This window comes from Mandrillus leucophaeus, unplaced genomic scaffold (genome assembly GCF_000951045.1).
Source record: "Mandrillus leucophaeus isolate KB7577 unplaced genomic scaffold, Mleu.le_1.0 Scaffold888, whole genome shotgun sequence".
In the NCBI taxonomy this organism is placed as follows: domain Eukaryota; kingdom Metazoa; phylum Chordata; class Mammalia; order Primates; family Cercopithecidae; genus Mandrillus; species Mandrillus leucophaeus.
This window is the reverse complement of record NW_012109674.1, coordinates 497,214-515,121: the sequence shown is the minus strand read 5'-3', so window position 1 is coordinate 515,121 and position 17,908 is coordinate 497,214. Positions and strand designations below refer to the sequence as shown.

Sequence of the window (17,908 nt, the reverse complement as noted above, 5' to 3'; positions counted from 1 at the left end):
TGGAGTGTAGTAGCATGATCTCGGCTCACTGCAAGCTCCACCTGCCGGGTTCACGCCATTCTCCTGCCTCAGCCTCCTGAATAGCTGGGACTACAGGTGCCCACCACCATGCCTGGCTAAGTTTTGTATTTTTAGTAGAGAGAGGGTTTCACCGTGTTAGCCAGGATGGTCTTGATCTCCTGACCTCGTAATCCACCCGCCTCAGCCTCCCAAAGTGCTGGGATTACAGGCGTAAGTCACCACGCCCAGCTGAAACTTGGTTTTAAAGTTAGAGGAAAACCCTGACATACAGTTCTGTCAAATAAAGGTAGTTTTTTTGTTGTGTGTGAGTGTATGTGTGTGTGTGTCTCAACATAGTATCAAATTATTGAATTGTTGAAGAGATTATCTCTTAAGGATATTCTGGGATTATCAAAAACTATAATGTGATTATATCAAAGAAATGAAACGTTAGAAATAAACCTTAAGACCGCAGTCATACTTGGCAACGATCATCGTAATTAATAGTTGGTTGTCTTCTTGCAATATTTTTTCTAAGTGTATGTGTGGATGAGGGATTTTCTCCCCCACCATGGCAACATGTTGCTGGATTGTGTACAGGAGAGATTATCTCTGGATATTCTGTGTGATATCTAATACGTTTCAGACCAGGAGTTCCTAACCTTTTAAAACTGGCACAACCTTTGCTTTCAGTGTGTGGTGTCAAACCCTCATGCCCGCCTGCCAGGGACAGGTGCTGGGCAAAGGTTGCAGTCCCGGGCCGCCTGCAGTGTGGCGCCTGCTAGATTTGGCATGGGGGAGGGTGCCCCAAGTTGTTACCTGCTACTTGCCTTCTAAGGTGCTGATCCCTGTCAATTAACGTGGCAGTCTAGAAGGGAAGCTGTAAAATCAGGGTAAGGAGGAGAACGTGGAAAGCCTTTCAATCACAGTTTGATGAAGAAATGGAAAGGGGCACGTTTCTCACTAACAAGTTACAAAATGCCTGATCTAGGATTTGAAGATGGAGAAAGAACAGAGAAAGGTTAAGGATCTTTAGAGCTGTCCCATTTTCCTGATAGTCCTACATACTTAGTTAAATGGAATAAACAGTATTGTGATAGCTGAAAATTCCTACGAATACCTGTATAACCATATGTATTTAGTAACATTTTTTTGGTTGTAGTTTTAGCAGTGCACCAAGATGTAACCATTTTTTGTTGTTTTTGACAACACCTGGAGTTTTTTTGTCCTATCTCCAAGAGGATTAAGGAGCACGGCACGAAGGTGAGGTTAGAGCGAAAGTTTAGTAAGTGAAAGAAGAAAGCTAGATTTTTTTTTCCCCAGGCTGTAGTTTTGTTTTTTGTTTTGAGACAGACTTTTGCTCTTGTCACCCAGGCTGGAGTGCAGTGGCACGATCTCAGCTCACTGCAACCTCCGTCTCCCGGGTTCAAGCGATTCTCCTGCCTCAGCCTCCCTAGTAGCTGGGATTACAGGCACGTGCCACCACACCCAGCTAATTTTTGTATTTTTAGTAGATATGGGGTTTCACCATGTTGGCCTGGCTGGTCTTGAACTCCTGACCTCAGGAGTGCTGGGCCTCCTGGGCCTCCCAAAGTGCTGGGATTACAGGTGTGAGCCACCGTGCCCAGTCCCCAGGCTGCTTTTTATGTGGGAATAAGGCACTTGAACTAGGGGCTCTCTGGAAACCCTTTCCTTGCTATCTACCTAAGGCAAGCTAGCACTCCTTTCAGTTTATTTGAGTGATAAAAGTTGTTTGATCTTTTTTACATAAAATGATAGGCTGTCAATCTCTGGAAAATGATTATTATGTGTTAAGGGGAAATTAAGTGATGTTATACATTTACTTATCTACCTACTTCTGAATATAGCTTTTTTTTTTTTAAGGAATTGCTTAAACTTCTAAAAATTTTCTTAAGTTTCAAGTGAGAATGCTTTGTGGAATGGGAACTTGGGAAGGGGAGAGGTAGAGAAGGGTTGGTGACTGGAAGAAAGGAGGGGCGTGTTGCTAAGACTCTAGAAAGAATACCAAGATGTGTGAGTGGAGGTGTTCTCCCTCCCCTCACTTTTGTTTCAGACTCAGTGGAGTCTCTTCACTCCCCATCTTCCTCCGGTTTGCTGCTTTAAAATCTCTGCTTTCTTGGCTACTGTGAGGACAGTTTCCCGGTCCCTCTTTTAACTCAATGTTTACCTTGTCTCTCTTTATTTTTTTGCCTCCCAGGAGAATTGACTAGTTCCTTACTGAACGCCCTAAGAGATCCCTGTTGTGGCAGCTATAATACTCAAAAGGTTTTGTTTTTATGGATTTTTCTGTACTAGATTTAACCCCATAAGAGCAAGAATTATGCTTTAATCTTTGTTTTCCTGTTACCTAGCATAGAGTCTGGCAATATAACATGTAGTAAATAAATGATTGACGGTCGGATAAATGAATCTTAAAATGGAAAACATTATAATAAGCTGTTTATGCAGATATGACCCACAGACCTTCCTTTGACTTCTTTCATTTATTCTATTAGAGTATTTTAGAAACTTTTGTTAGAAGACTTAGAGACACTTAACAACACCTCTCTTCCTGACCAAGTTCTGGATCATTGGATGTTTAAGAATCCGGAGTTAGAGAACTAAAACCGGCTTTGTATTACTGATAAGACATATTCTCCTGTATTAGCTAGGGTAAGAGAGCCAGGAGTTACTGACTCCGTCTCCCCTAGGGTAGACTTTGGGGCGGTCCACTGGAGGGGAAGTTTGGGTCTGAAGGACAGATGCTTCTCAAAGTGTAGAGAGGAGGAGGAAAGAACCAACTCCTCCAAGAGCCCCCGCTATTGCCCACCAATTAGGTCATTCCTCGACCTCCAAGGGGAGAGGAAGGCTTGGGATAAAAGGACAGGAGTGTTTAGGTGAAGAATAAGCCTTTCATTGTGACATCTTTGGTTTCTGTGCTCTTGACCCTTTGGAATTACCTGTTAAGCCCGAGATCAGCTGACTTCCAGCCCTGTGCTTTCACCTTCTCGGGCCTGTTCCTCCTCCCCTGAGAGCCAACCCCTCCCCTGATTTCTTCGTTGACCCTCCTCGAACTGCTGGGGTCTGCTGTTGAGTTTGCCCCTAGAAACTTTGAGATGGATTAGATAAATTCACTTCATAATCTGCCCCAAGGCCACACTGTAACCAGGGTTGAAAGTTCACATCTTCCTCTCTTTCCCCATCCCAAATTCTTTTCAACTGCAGTATCCAGTACAGTTTATCAGAGCTTTTGTGATGAGATTAAATAACAGTGTTAAAATATAGCAGTAGAAAATACCAGCCATATAAAATGCCTGTCATAGAGATGCATAGTGGGAGTGAATAAGAGGGTGAATTCCAAACCAGACCACCTGACTAAAAATCTTGGTTCTGAGTGACTTTAGCCAAGTTACCTGATCTCCCTGTATCTCAGTTTATCTGTAAAATATGTAATAATAGCCCTTTCGGATAGGGTTGGTGTAGCTATTGAATCAATTAATTTATGTAAAGAGCTTAGAACTAGTCTCTGGCACATAGCTAAAATGCCTTAATCACTTAACTTTTTAAAAAGAAGCTTCTGAATATAAGCCCTCTCCTATTATGAAACTCCGAGAGAACTTTAAAATTCAGAGATTCAAACCCCTGGCAGGACATGAAAGTTCAAGGCTATGGTAATGTATTAAATTATCTTGGCCTGTGAGTTAACATTCAAAGAATTTGAAGTCCTCCTCAATTTCTTGTTTTTATTTTATTTGTTTTTATTTTAATCAGAGAAGTTCGCCATGCCTGTGTGCAGCTGGGGAACTTTTAGCAGCTACAGCCTGGATTTGTTCTTTTGCTAGAACGTGCATGGTTTCCCCAAGGTTTCAGAATTTATGGTGGTTCAATAGTAATTGATCCTCACTTGAATCTACAATCTTACTGAAACACACAAGAATAACAGATTATTAACCTCACATCCAAAAAATTTGGAAAATGTGTCCCCCCCACCCCCCAGCCCTCCAAGCGCTAATTTTAAGCAGAATTGTCCCCAGTACTTCATATTTGCCAAAGAGAGGGAAGGAAGTTGGAGAGAGCCTCACCTTGGTTTCCCCTTGAATTCATGCTGGTTGTCGAGTCTCAGACCTTTGCACTTAATGCTTGGCAGGGAGAGATCACCATTAGTCAGGAGGCTAATCTGGGTACTTTGGGGGTTAGAGAGGAGCCACCTGTGCCTACCACCGCCCTGCTCAGGAAGGGGCACCTGAGATGCTCTGGCCTTCCCTCAGAGCTTATAAATTTGCCTGGCGGTAGCCCAGATGCTCGGCCTGCCTGCCTTCTGTTTTCCGTGTGTGGATTTCTGTTTCTTCCTTGGGCCCTTGTTTCTGGCATTTCCCGGCACTTTTGTGCTAGTGGTGCGGAAGCTGTGTTAGGAGCAGAGCGGCTGCAGAGTCTGTGGGCAGTGACGTTGAGATCTGTGCACAGGGTGGTTTTCATTGCCTCTCACTGTGGACTTGCGGGGCCTTCTGAAACCTGCTTTTTAAGGAAGCTTGTTTCCTTTTTGTCCACTTATTTCAACTGGAGTGGTGTTCTCAGCAGATGCCCTGAGGTGAGCGGTTGTTGACACTTTGGAAGTGTGAGTCCATCAGGGCCTAGTGGGGATAGTTCCTTCTTTTTCTGTGTTAGTTGGCTGTGCCCCCAGGACTTGCTTGTCCTCCACTGTTCAGTTTAACCAGCTTTTTGTGTTGGTCTCGTCTTTCTCAATTAGTGCATTCCTTTAATTTTTTAAAAAACTTTTTGGTCTAGATATTTATTTTCCTTTTAGATATTTCTCTAGATTTTTTTCGGTGTGTTCTCCCAAAGCAAAAGAGATAAAATCAAGTTCTGGGTCTACTAAAAACATCTATGGTTCAAACAAATCTTTTTTCTGTTTGTTGCATTGCATAATCTTACATAAGAGATACTCTCCTGTCGGCTCAGTATCCCAGTCAGGCCCAGGCTCGGTTTATCTTTCCTGCCTGGTTCCCCTTTAATGGTTTCCTCTTTGCTGTTCCTTCTCTTGATTGAATCCTAAATGCCATAAACTTCTCAAGCATATTACCTCAGGGCACAAGCAGTAATTGTATCTCCATTGAAAAATGCACTGAGCATTCCACACTCACCTTCCTGGTTTCCTCTCACCTGTCCAGGTTTGTGTAAGACTTGGTGTAGCCGCCTCAGTCTTTCATGGTAGAGCTCCTTAATTGTTTACTCTAGGGAATTTAAGTGTATTTCTTCACAGTTCCTAGAACTCAATCGTGGTTTCTTAATTATTTTTACTTTTGTTTTAAGATGGGGTCTTGCTCTGTCACCTAAGCTAGAGTGCAGTGGTGCAGTCACGGTTCATTACAACCTTGACCTCCCGGGCTCAGGTGATCCTCCCTCCTCAGCCTCCTGAGTTGCTGGGACTACAGGCATGTACCACCACTCCCAGCTAAGTTTTATATTTTTTTGTGGAGACGGGGTTTCACCATGTTGCCCAGTCTGGTTTCAAACTCCGGAACTCAAGTGATCCACCTGCCTCCGTCTCCCAAAGTGCTAGGATGACAGGTGAGAGCTTCCGTGCCTGGCCTGTGTTTTGAGTCTGCTGAGATCTTGCCTGTTTTCCTTTATTAGATTGTTTTAAAAGCTCCATTTAGCACAGAGATACATTTCATTTTGAATACCTGCACCATGAGATCTCAAAGTATCTCCACTTCTCTCTTTATGTCTGTTTAACCTGGCTTTCGAGATTTTGTTTTCTTTTTTCTTTTTTAGTTGGCATGTAATAATTGTACTTAATGTATGGGATAAAGAGTGCTATTTTGATATTGTATACAATGTGTAACAATCCACTCAGGGTAATTAGCATATTATCACCTCAGACATTTATCATTTTATTGTGTCGTGAATATTCAAAATCCTCCCTTCTAGCTTTATTATAGTCAACTGCAGTTACCCTGTAGTGCTGTAGAACACCAGAACTCATTCCGTCTGTTTAGCTATAACTTTGTATCGGTTACCCAGCAAGGTTTGGTTTTTTTTTTTTTTTTTGGAGACGGAGTTTCACTCTTGTTGCCCAGGCTGCAATGCAGTGGCGCGATTTCGGCTCACTGCAACCTCCGCCTCCCGGGTTCAAGTGATTCCCCTGTCTCAGCCTCCCAAGTAGCTGGGATTACAGGCGACTGCGACCACGCCCGGCTAATTTTTGTATTTTTAGTAGAGACGGGGTTTCACCATGTTGGTCAGGCTGGTCTGGAACTCCTGACCTCGTGACCTGCCCGCCTCAGCCTCCCGAAGTGCTGGGATTACAGGCGTGAGCCACCGCGCCTGGCCCGGTTTGATTATTTCAAACTATTTCAGCTGTGTCTAGTTCTTGCCTTCCTCTTTCCCTATGTATATATGGAGTAAAATATACTTAACACAAAATTTACCATTTTCACCATTTATATGTGTACAGTTCACTGGCAGTAAGTACATTCACAGTGTTGTACAGTCATCACCACCATCTGTCTCCAGGACTCTTTCAACACCTCAAGGGGAAACTCCATACCCATTAAACACCTTCCCTCAGCCACCACTATTCTCCCTGGCAACGACTATTCTACTTTCTGTCTCTATGAATTGGACTATTCTAGGTCCCTCGTAGAAGTGGGATTATACAGTATTTGTCGCTTTATGTTTGGTTTATTTCACTTAGCATAATATCTTCAAGGTTCACCCATGTTATATAGCATGTATCAGAATTTTATTCCTTTTTAAGGCTGAATAATATTCTGTTGCACGTATATATCATGTTTTGTTTATCCACCTTGGGGCGTTTGTGAGTAGTCTTGCTATGAACAAGCATCTGTTTGAGTCCCTGCTATCACTTTTGAATGTATACCTAGAAATGGAATTGGTAATTCTGTTCCAGTTTTTTGAGGAACCACCACAGCATCCTTTCTTTTATAGCCTAATTCTCTCCACCGCGATGCCTACTTAAGTATAAGCTGTGCCCATGCTACTCAAGGTCAAGCGACAGCAGCCTGCATCACAAAGCTTAAACTTTTGCCGAGCCTGGATCTTGTTTCAGGGCCTGTGCCAGACATGCAGGGCCTATTTGTCATTTGTTTGAGGCCCAGCATCAACCAATTGTATAAAAATAGTTACTTGTTTTAGGACAGAGCCAACATAGGCTGCCTGACCTATCAAGGTGAAAATCCCACATGGCTCTACTGATGCTGCCAGCCCAGTTTGTAATAGTTAAAAGCTAGTTATCCAGGTGTGAAAACCAAGGTGTTGCTCAACACAGGTGACTTCCGCTTGGCCAAACCAAAAGTTTAGATAGTACAGTGGTTATCTTATTCTCCCAGTTGCTTTTTGTCTCTTTCAGGGTTTCTGGCACACTTCAGGGGGTGGGAGGTAGTGTCCAGTAAATGATACTTCCTTTTTTCTTGGGTTCTGAACCAATCATGAAATAAAAAGAATCTGAAGTGTTTTAGGGGAAAAAAAATCTCTTGGAAACCAAAGGGGTGGTAAAGAGTTTTCTTCTAAAAGCTTTGATGTGGGAAAAATGCTTCCCCCAAGCACCTAAATTATTTGTTGTGGAATTTTATTAAATAAATGCATTAATTGTGAATGAGCACATCAATATAATCTCCCCTTTGAGGCCTACTGTGTACCCAGTGGTTTGCATATGTATCTCATTTAGCACCCATAATATTGCTGTGAATTCAATAACTTGATTTTATAGAAGAGGAAACTGAGTCTTGGGGGGGGGAATGTCCCCAGGGTTTCATGGCTGGGGTTTGATCTAAATCTGTGTTGGCTAAAGTGCTTGGCCATACTGCCTTTTCTAAAATGATGTGGATAAGGAAAAATACTAGTGATATGTAGTAGCCTCTTTTTTCCTAAAAGCAAACTTATTTCAGCCACTTCCTAGGTTTTTGCAAATGTTTGCATGAGGGGGTCTGGCAGTATAGTTAGATTTTGTTTTAGTGGTTAATATCTGAGGAATGAAAGGGTAGTGGTGGTGGTGGGGGTTGAAACACAATTGCTATTTAATATCGGGGAAAAATAGCTGTACAGTACTTACTAATAGCTGAGCCTGCTGTTATGCAGGAAACACTAAATTAGGAGTTTGGTTATAGAATCTGAGTGTTATGTGGAAGGCACCCAAGATAGCTCTCGTTTTATACAAGATCATTTGCCATGTACATAACACTGTGTGTGGGGGCCACCTGCTGGAACAGTCAGATGGCTTATACAGAATCAGTGTTCCAGATGCATATGTTGGCATAAGAGATTTTCTTTTTCTTTTTCTTTTTCTTTTTTTTTTTGAGATGGACTCTGTTGCCCAGGCTGGAATGCAATGGTGCAATTGCAGCTCACTGCAACCTCTGCCTCTCAGGTTCAAGCAATTCTCCAGCTTCAGCCTCCCGAGAAGCTGAGATTACAGGAGTGTGCCACCATGCCCAGCAAATTTTTGTATTTTTACTAGAGACAGGGTTTCATCATGTTGGACAGGCTGGTCTCAAATTCCTGACCTCGAGTGATCTACCCTCCTTGGCCTCCCAAAGTGAGATTACGGGTGTGAGCCGCCGCACCTGGCCGAGATTTACTTTTATAATGACCTCTAATATTTGGCATTCAAAATTGTGAAAGGGGGGAAAGATGTCTGAGAAAAATAGAATCTAAGATTGGGACTTGTCTAAGTAATTCTTTCAGATTTCATGAGTTATAGTCCTTAAATGAAAAGGTTTCATGTGGTTATTACCAGGAACCTCATCCAGCCTCTTGTTCATTCTGTCTGGATTAATGTAGATTCTCAAATATATTAGGCTGTGCTTTACACTTGGTGATAAGTCATCAAAATGACTTAATACTTAAAGTCTGTTATTTCCTTTCCTGTTTAATTGCACACAGTCCCCCCAAATCACACCCTTCTTGTGGCCCAGGGCACTGGCAATTCCTCAGCCAGTGAAGGGAGAGGATTGCTTTCTCTCTAGTATCCAGTTCCCTAAATTCATACTTCTTCACCACAAAACTGTGGAAATATGTGCCATACAAAAGGAGTTTTAACATTTCTATTTTCTTGACTTTTGCATTTTATCTTGTTATGGTTTTCTAATATATATCCCTGTGTTGATGGATTTTTAGGCCTTTAGGTACCTAGGAGAAATAGATTTGGTCTATTTTGATTTGTTAAGTAAGTACTGACTGCAATTTAAAACCTGCTATTTTTTTGTTCTGTTTTTTTACCAGCTAGCCCCAAGATCTTTGGTAAGTCTCTTAACCCCTCCAAGCCACAATTTCCCCCATCTTCTAAAAGGGGATAATACTTCATATGAAGTAATATGAAATATATGAACTATATTAGTACTTTCAATGAAGACTACTTAAGAAAAAGTTGTTTATAGAGTTACTTTTTCTTTTTTCTATATAAAATGTCTGATCTGATTTGTTAAAGGAGTATAGGAGGTTTCAAAACTAGAAAATTAGGTTTTTGTTTGTTTTTCCTGTCTAATCAGCCCAGGCTCACTCTGGATGAGGGCGTGTCCTATTGTCACACAGTGTGCTCGGTTGGGGACAGTGGGGGAACTTGTAACCCTAGTGTGTGGTTGCTCCCTGGCTAATATTTTAGTTAGAGTTTCTTTTTTATCAAGATAACATTGCCATTGTTTTGTTCTTTTTTTTTTTTTTTTTTTTTTTTTTTTTGAAGACAGAGTCTCGCACTGTCACCCTCGCTGGAGTGCAGTGGCCCGATCTCGGGTCACTGCAAGCTCTGACTCCTGGGTTCATGCCATTCTCCTACCTCAGCCTCTTGAGTAGCTGGGACTATAGGCATCCACCACCATGCCCGGCTAATTTTTTGTATTTTTAGTAGAGATGGGGTTTCACCGTGTTAGCCAGGATGGTCTTGATCTCCTGACCTCATGATCCATCTGCCTTGGCCTCCCAGAGTGCTGGGATTACCGGCATGGGCCACCGCGCCCAGCCCAATTGTTTTGTTCTTTTGAGGAAGACAGATACGAACTTGAAACTTTTTCGTTTAGAAAAATTAGCATACTTGTAAAGGGCAGTTTGGAGGTGCTAGAACTCCCCCTTGTGGGATTCTGAAATATGTCCTACAGCAAATGAAACAAAATAGTGATTTTTTTAAATGCCTCTCACTAAGAGAAGAATCTTAATTAAAATGGCAAGTTATAACTACATCCATCCAGAGATTTACTAAGAATGACAAAATATTAGGCTTTAAATCACAGTAAATCACTGTGCAAAATAGGGTCGTTAATTATGTCGAAAACTGTTAATATGATGGTGAATTTTTAACATCTTTTCATTTGAAGAAATATTGTAGGGTAGAGAATTGCCATGTCAGGTTAAGACCTTAACATAGTTAAATTGTTATCAATTTCTTTAAAAAAAACAAAAAACAAAAAACTTAGTTATAAATGTGTACTCCAAGTCTGTTGAGATTTTTTCTTCAAACGTTTTTTGAAAGTTTCAGATCAGAAATACACACTGTCAGGTTTTTGTTGTCCTTTTATTTTGTAGGCACCATTTACTGTTTTCTGTTTCTTGCCCTTTTCAAGCTTCTCTTGCCCTTTTCAAGCCAATTCCGTAGCATCTATGGCTGTGTGCCCACCTCTGTCCATTCACCAGCTGTTTATTGAGTGCTGATGAAGTGATAGGCATTGTGCATTCTAAGCACAAGATGCTTAGAATCCCCTGGGGAAGATAGACCTTGACCAGGTTGTTGTGGGAAGTGTTACAAAAGGTCAGGTAGAAGTTGCTGTGGTGTCTGAAAGGGATATTTAAGCTGGGACATGAAGCATAAATCAGATTTAGCTAGGTGGAGAGGTGGGTGGGTTGGGGGAGTGGGTGCAAAGCAAAGGGACAGAAAATTCAAAGGTGGTGAGGCAAGCAGAGCAGAAACTAGACCAGTGAGGTTGGAGCATGCACAGGGAGGTTGAGACTAGGCAGGTGCCGGAGTTTTATAGCTACAGCAGAGGATTTGGGGCTTTTGCCAAGTGAGAAGTCTTTGAAGAGTTTTAAACAAATAGTGGCATGACCAGATTTATATATGGGCAAACTCACTCTTGATGCAGTGTGGAGAATGGAGTGGAAAGGGCGGAGGTGGATGCAGGGAGACTAGGAGGAAGTTACTGCACCATAATTTTTTTCTGTAGTTTAGTGTTGTTAGAGTATTTACTTTGACTTTGTGGGCTTTACGGTCTCTGTTGCAAGTACTGAACTCTGCCATCGTAGCATGAAAGCAACAGTAGACAGTCCGTAAAGGAACAGGCATGGCTGTGTTCCAATAAAACTTTGTTTACAAAAACAAGCAGCAAACTGGATTTAACCTGTGGGCATAGTTTGCCAACCCCTGATATCTGGGGTATTAAGCAAGAGGAGAAGTGAGTGGGTTTAAGGGCTCATGAAGGAGGTATAATCAGTGTGACTTGGTTATGGATTTCTTTGAGGAGAGTAAGTGAGAAGGTGAAATGAAAGTGGTTTTTGGCCGGGTGTGGTGGCTCACGCCTGTAATCCCAGCACTTTGGGAGGCCGAGGCGGGTGGATTACGAGGCCAGGAGATCGAGACCATCCTGGTTAATACGGTGAAATCCCATCTCTACTAAAAAAAAAACAAAAAAAAACAGGCACCTGTAGTCCTGGCTAATTGGGAGGCTGAGACAGGAGAATGGTGTGAACCCAGGAGGCGGAGCTTGCAGTGATCCGAGATTGCACCACTGCACTCCATCCTGGGTGACAGAGCAAGACTCCGTCTCAAAAAATAAAATAAAATAAAAATCAGTTTCAGAAAGTGGGCTTTTTCTGTTTATGTCTTTGATGTTGGGATTTGTTCACAAACAAATTTAAAAATCCAGTTCTTCAGGCTGGTGTATTGGTGCACACCTGTAATCCCAGCACTTTAGAAGGCCAAGGTGTGTGGATTGCTTGAGCCCAGGAGTTCAAAACCAGCCTGGGCAACATGGTGAAGCTCCATCTCTACAAAAAATACACAAATTAACCGTGTGTGGTGGTGTACGCCTATAGTCCCAGCTACCTGGGAGGCTGAGGTGGGAAGTTGGCTTGAGCCTGGGAGGTGGAGGTTGCAAGAGCCGAGACTGCACTGTCTTGACTTCAGCTGGACAACAGAGTGAGATGCTGTCTCAAAAAAAAAAAAAAAAAAAGGTTAAGATTTTAGATTCATTTTACAAATCATATTATTCTATTTAAGAATACTAGCAGATATGAACAATGATTTCTTTAAAAGAGTGTTTAATGTTTGGTCCCATTTACAAACTTAATTAAACTCCTTAAACATTTTTACTGCATTAAAAATATATTTTAAGAAAAAGAATAAGAGTCACGGCTCACTACAGCGTTGACCTCCTGGGCTCAATCAGTCCTCCCATCACAGCCTTCCTAGTAGCTGGGACTACAAGCGCACATCACCATGCCTGGCTAATTTTAGTATTTTTTCTAGTAGAGACAGGGTTTTGCCATGTTGCCTAGGCTGGTCTCCAACTCCTGGGCTCCAGTGATCCACCGGCTTTGGCCTCCCAAAGTGCTGGGATTACAGACGTGAACCACTACTGTGCCTGACTTATTCCTTTTTTCTGTAGTTTAATTGCCTGAATGACAATTGAAGTAGTTTAAAATGTATTCTTATATAATGTACTTGGGTAAGTCTTATAAATCTAACAAACATAATTGTAGTGATTCTTTTTAGTAATGCATGTTTCCTGGGTTTTTTAGTAGATATTCACTATTAAGCCAGCCTAGGCTTTGGAGAGTGCCTTCTTACCTTGCCGAGATTTGATGTTTGGCCCGGGTGGAGTACCTTTTTGGGGTCACTATGCCAGAGACATTAAACTTAACGAAAGAGGAAGGCTCATAACCCATGTGTTTTAGATTCACATACTGCGCTAAGTTTTTGCTATATTCACATGCCTGTAGCCCCCACCCTCCTACCCAAGGTGGTATCCCTTAATTGGATTTTTCATTTTCCTTTTCTTAAATGTGTGTTGACATCATCCCAGGTGGCTGTTAAGATCTTTAAATTTGACAGAGTCCTGCATTCTTTTTATATACTTTTGTCTCTTTCATCCATAGCTCTTCCCTGTTAAAAATGATAGTCAACTGAATTTTGGACATCTCTCTCTCTCTTTTTTTTGGTCTAAGTTGAGGGTCATGGTTTCTAGGTCATGGTACTGATGGAAGGCACACTTAGAATTTTGTTACTTTGTAAACCTACTTTAAAATAACAAACTCCTGTGTTTAAACAAAAGTTTCAACAAACATTAGAAATGCTGTGTATATTTAGAACATATTCATCTGCTTATAGGTGTAATAAGGAATTTTCATGTTGCCTGAGGAAGGACTTACAATTTTCATTAGAATGTAAGCTCAGTGACAGTCCTGAGAACAGATTTCTCTGTTTAGCTTACTGTTGTATATCCACTAGAAAGAATAATGTCCAGCATTTAGCAGATACTCAAATATTTATTGAATAAATGAAGAAGTGTAGTTTCTGAATACATGATAGATTGTTTATTATTAGTGTGAGATTGAGCCTTTTACTTACTTTTAAGTTCTTTTCCTCCTTTTTTCTTTTTTTAGGCAGAAACCACTAATACTAGCCTCTTGCAAGTACAACTGGAATGCAGTTTACATAATAAAGTGTGTCAGCAATTAAAGGTAAAATAAAATATGTAGTATTTTCTCTCTGCTTTCCTTCCTTCCTCTTTGCTTAAAAATAAAACATAAGGCCAGTTGCAGTGGCTCACACCTGTAATCCCAGCACTTTGGGAGGCCGAGCTGGGTAGATCACGAGGTCAGGAGATCAAGACCATCCTGGCTAACATGGTGAAACCCCGTCTCTACTAAAAATCCAAAAAGCTTAGCCAGGCGTGGTGGCAGGCGCCTGCAGTCCCAGCTACTTGGGAGGCTGAGGCAGGAGAATGGCATGAACTCGGGAGGCAGAGCTTGCAGTGAGCCAAGATTGCGCCACTGCACTCCAGCCTGGGTGACAGAGCCAGACTCCGTCTCAAAAAAAATAAAACACAAAACAGTATATTCTGTTCTCATACATGTGCTGTTACGTGAAATGCTTTTCCTTTCCTCCATAGTTTGAAACCACAAAGTTGAGATGATTTTTTTTTTCCTTTTTTCCTCCTTCCTGCAATCTCAGAGTTGTTACCTGGAATCTGATGATGTTTTGCGTCTACAAATGAGCATAATGGTAACAACGGAAAACTCTTCGAAAGAATTTGAAGAAAACACACAAGATTTGTTAGATCATCTCTCTATTGTTTACGTAGCTACAGATAAATCTGAGACCTCAGGTAAGGTGGGATATTTAAAATTTTTCATTATATTTTGATCAGTCTGCATCATCGTTCTGTATAGCATTTATGTATAGATTGTATCGTAGCAAACCAAGACAAATAACCTTTGCTTTAATTGTTAAGCGATTGTAGTAGTAACTGGTTCTCAACCTGCAACTGCTAAGAAGGCTGTATCATTTTGGGGAGAAGTTAAGTAACAACTGCAAACTGCTCTGAGTTTCCTTAGGGATAATTTTTCTTGATGTTTGGAGACAGTAAGCAAATTATGTGGGCATGACAGTTTAATGTAAATATTTACAAAGTATTTGAAGTCTTGGGTTTCTTGTTCCACTTTTAATGATTTGCCTAAGCTCAGTTAACCACATCATGCTGTTTTGTATTTTAAATAGCTAACAGGCTGCGGTGGTTCCTGGATGCTTGACAAGTTCAGTAGAATTTTAGTGTTCAGTTTTATGAATTTTATCTGTGGAAATGTGTGTCCTACTTATCAGAAATAAATGCATTCATCTGTTTAACTTCCTAAGAACTTTATGTGATCCATCAAATTCATAACATAGAATATACTAGTATCTTTTGGTTATCAAGACTCTTCTGAATGTGACTCTATATATGTATTTGTATTCAAAGAAAGGATAGCTTTTATTCTTTGTTTTTTTTTTTTTTGTTGTTGTTGTTTGGTTTTATTTCTGTTTTTGTTTTTTTTTAGACAGGATTTTGCTCTGTAGCCCAGGCGGGAGTGCAGAGATGTGATCTTGGCTCACTGCAACCTCAAACTCCTGGGCTCAAGCAATCCTGCCACCTTGGCCTCCCAAGTAGCTGGGTCCACAGGCGCACACCACTATGCCTGGCTACTTTAAACATTGTTTTGTTTTGTTTTTTTTTTGTAGAGCCAGGGTCTCCCTGTGTTGCTCAGGATAGTCTTGAACTCCTGGGCTCAAACAATCCTCCCCGCTTGGCCTCCCAAAGTTCTGGGATTGCAAGCGTGAGCCACCCTGCCCTGCCTTGGCAGTCTTAATTGGTCAAACAGCATGTACCTTTCAGTCTTCAGAGCCGGCTGTGGTAGTGCTGGATCAGCAGGAGAGCTCTCCTGTCCTCGGAGCTTGGTGATTCTCATAACCGCCAAGTGAACGTACATGTGGGGCAGATCCCTGACCCGTGGGGACCATTTCTGTTGGTGAGGGCTAAAAGGAAGCCTGAAACCCGAGATCTCAGAATTTTCTTCTTTCCAAATGTGGTTGTCTAAATGAGGAAATGAGGGGCTTTCTAATCAACAGGAGAACATAGCTTTATTTGAAGTCATCCAGTTCGTTAATTTCATCCAGAAGTGCATTGTATGACCCTAAACTCAGAATTTTGCTCCTGGTAGTTCCTCATCATTTAGAGGGCTTAGGTTGGTAGGCATTTTTATAAGGATCTTTTTTCTTGTGATTAAAAAAAAAAAAAAAAAGCTCCTAGTTTTGACTTCAGTTTTGAGAAATAAGTTAACATTTTTTATAGAAATGTGTAATGTGTTATTTTAGTTACTACTACATGAAGGTGTGAGAATGAGATGGCTGTTTTAATCTCTGATTAAATACTCTGTTTTAATACTCTGATTCTTTTGGACAGATGATTCAGCAGTAAATATGTATATATTACATTCAGGAAACAGCCTTATATGGATACAGGTAATTGTAAATGCTTACCTAAAGTAAATTTTGAAATTGCAAGTGTGCATTTAATTGTAGAATATGAGGGCTTTTCAGGAACGGAGACAGTGCTTCTGTTCTCAGAAGAGACAGAAGCACTATCTCTGTTCTCTTTTTCTTTAACGTAAGCCCCTTTGCCCTTGCTTGAACCTCTGTTTGTATGAAGATTGTCAGCATCCCCTCCATGTGGTTATGGCACAGATGCTGAGCAGTTGCTATGTATGGCTGGTCTGTGCGATTTATTCTAACAGTTGATTCAAACTGGATAAATACTCTCCCAGCTGAGAGTAGTAATGTGAGACTTTTCTTCTGTTTCAGGATATACGCCATTTCTCACAGAGAGATGCTCTGTCTCTGCAGTTTGAACCAGTACTACTACCTACTTCTACAACAAACTTTACAAAAATTGCTTCTTTTACCTGCAAAGGTACAGATTTTTAAACAGATTGTCGTTTGACTTTTGTTATCTTGTTGTCATCATGGCAACTCTTTCTACAACTACAGATTAGGCATGGTTTCAGAAAAGTGAAGTGAACGCATTTCATTTCAAGAAGTCCCAGCCTTAGTGGTTCTAAGATAGTGTGATGTAGAAACTATTGTTGATGCCACTTTTATTCTGCCACATATGTAGGATTTTGAGTTTAAAGCTTAATATTCTCTGTAGATAATGATTAGGAAGGAAAGCACTGTTATGTTTCTGACGAGAGTCTAAATATGCAGGCTGTTTTCGAGGGAAAATTGGCAATCTCTATGAAAATTTAAAATGCACATATATGCTCTTTGATCCTTAATTCTAGTTTTAAGAGTTTATCCTCCAGATATGTGTGTATTCAAAACTGTACCTATAGAAATGTGTGTGTGTGAGGACAGAAGAGCTGAACATCTGTGTTCAGATGTGAGAGAGTGTTCAGAAACATGCATGAACAGTGATGTGAGCAGCGTGTATACATTTAATTTTTTTTAGAGGATATCTGTGTACTTATACATGCACAGAACACCTGGAAGGATGTTGGAGAAACTGCTAACAGCTGCCTCCTCTAAGATAATTGGGAGTCAGGTTGAAGAAAGGTAGACTTTATTTTCACATTTTTTGTTAGTGTTCGAATTTTTAAAAACATATATATAACTTTTAAAAAGTTGGTTATTAGCATCAGAGAGTTAAGAATTGAACACAAGTGACTTAGGATTATGACCTAAATCAAGGAGAGCTTAAAAGTATTATTTTCATCAATCAGCAGTGCTTTCAAATACAGCTCGCTTTCTGCTGGTCAGCTCCCTTTTGCTGTTTAGGTTTTATTCCTTTCTTGCTCGTGCCTCCACACATTCCCCCTTACTCTGCCAAGTGAGCTTCTTGTTTCACTTTTGTCATTTCTGGTAAAGAAGTTGGTTTGAAAAAGTGTGGCTTTCTGGATAATTGGTAACAAAGAAGATGACAGGAACATTTGAGAAAGTAGTTACCTTTTATGTCTGATTCGCTATTTTAATGGAGACAGAAAAGTGAATAAAAAGTTATAAATAAACAAGACACATAGGTCTTTTGTTCAGGCTTAATGAAAGAAAAGGTACTTAAGCTTCACATTTATTTCTTTATACCACAAAGCAGCTGCATCCTGTGACAGTGGAATTATAGAAGATGTGAGAAAAACAACACGCACTCCAACACTGAAAGCATGCGTCTTCTCTTCTGTGGCTCAGGGGTAGGTGACTTCCACTTTCCCTGAAATCTTATGTTGTTGTTGTTGTTGTTTTCCCCTCTAGAAATGGTGTAAAAATATACTGATAGGACTTGTATGACTCTCTCTCTCTCTGGCCTTGCCGCCCCTTGCCTTCGCACTGCTAACAGGCAGTGAAAGGGATATTAGCTGAATGGGGAAAAGGAAGTGA

General features: G+C 40.9%; 1 protein-coding gene across 1 annotated transcript in view; it reads left to right on the top strand.

Moving 5' to 3' along the window:
* Nucleotides 1-17,908, top strand: part of KIAA0922 (KIAA0922 ortholog) — a 195,812-nt gene that overhangs the window by 124,599 nt on the left and 53,305 nt on the right. The window contains exons 8-12 of the mRNA XM_011969377.1: nt 13,609-13,686; nt 14,180-14,333; nt 15,945-16,003; nt 16,343-16,451; nt 17,628-17,721. Coding sequence (XP_011824767.1) covers nt 13,609-13,686; nt 14,180-14,333; nt 15,945-16,003; nt 16,343-16,451; nt 17,628-17,721 — 494 coding nt within the window. The remainder of the gene's footprint in view (nt 1-13,608; nt 13,687-14,179; nt 14,334-15,944; nt 16,004-16,342; nt 16,452-17,627; nt 17,722-17,908) is intronic.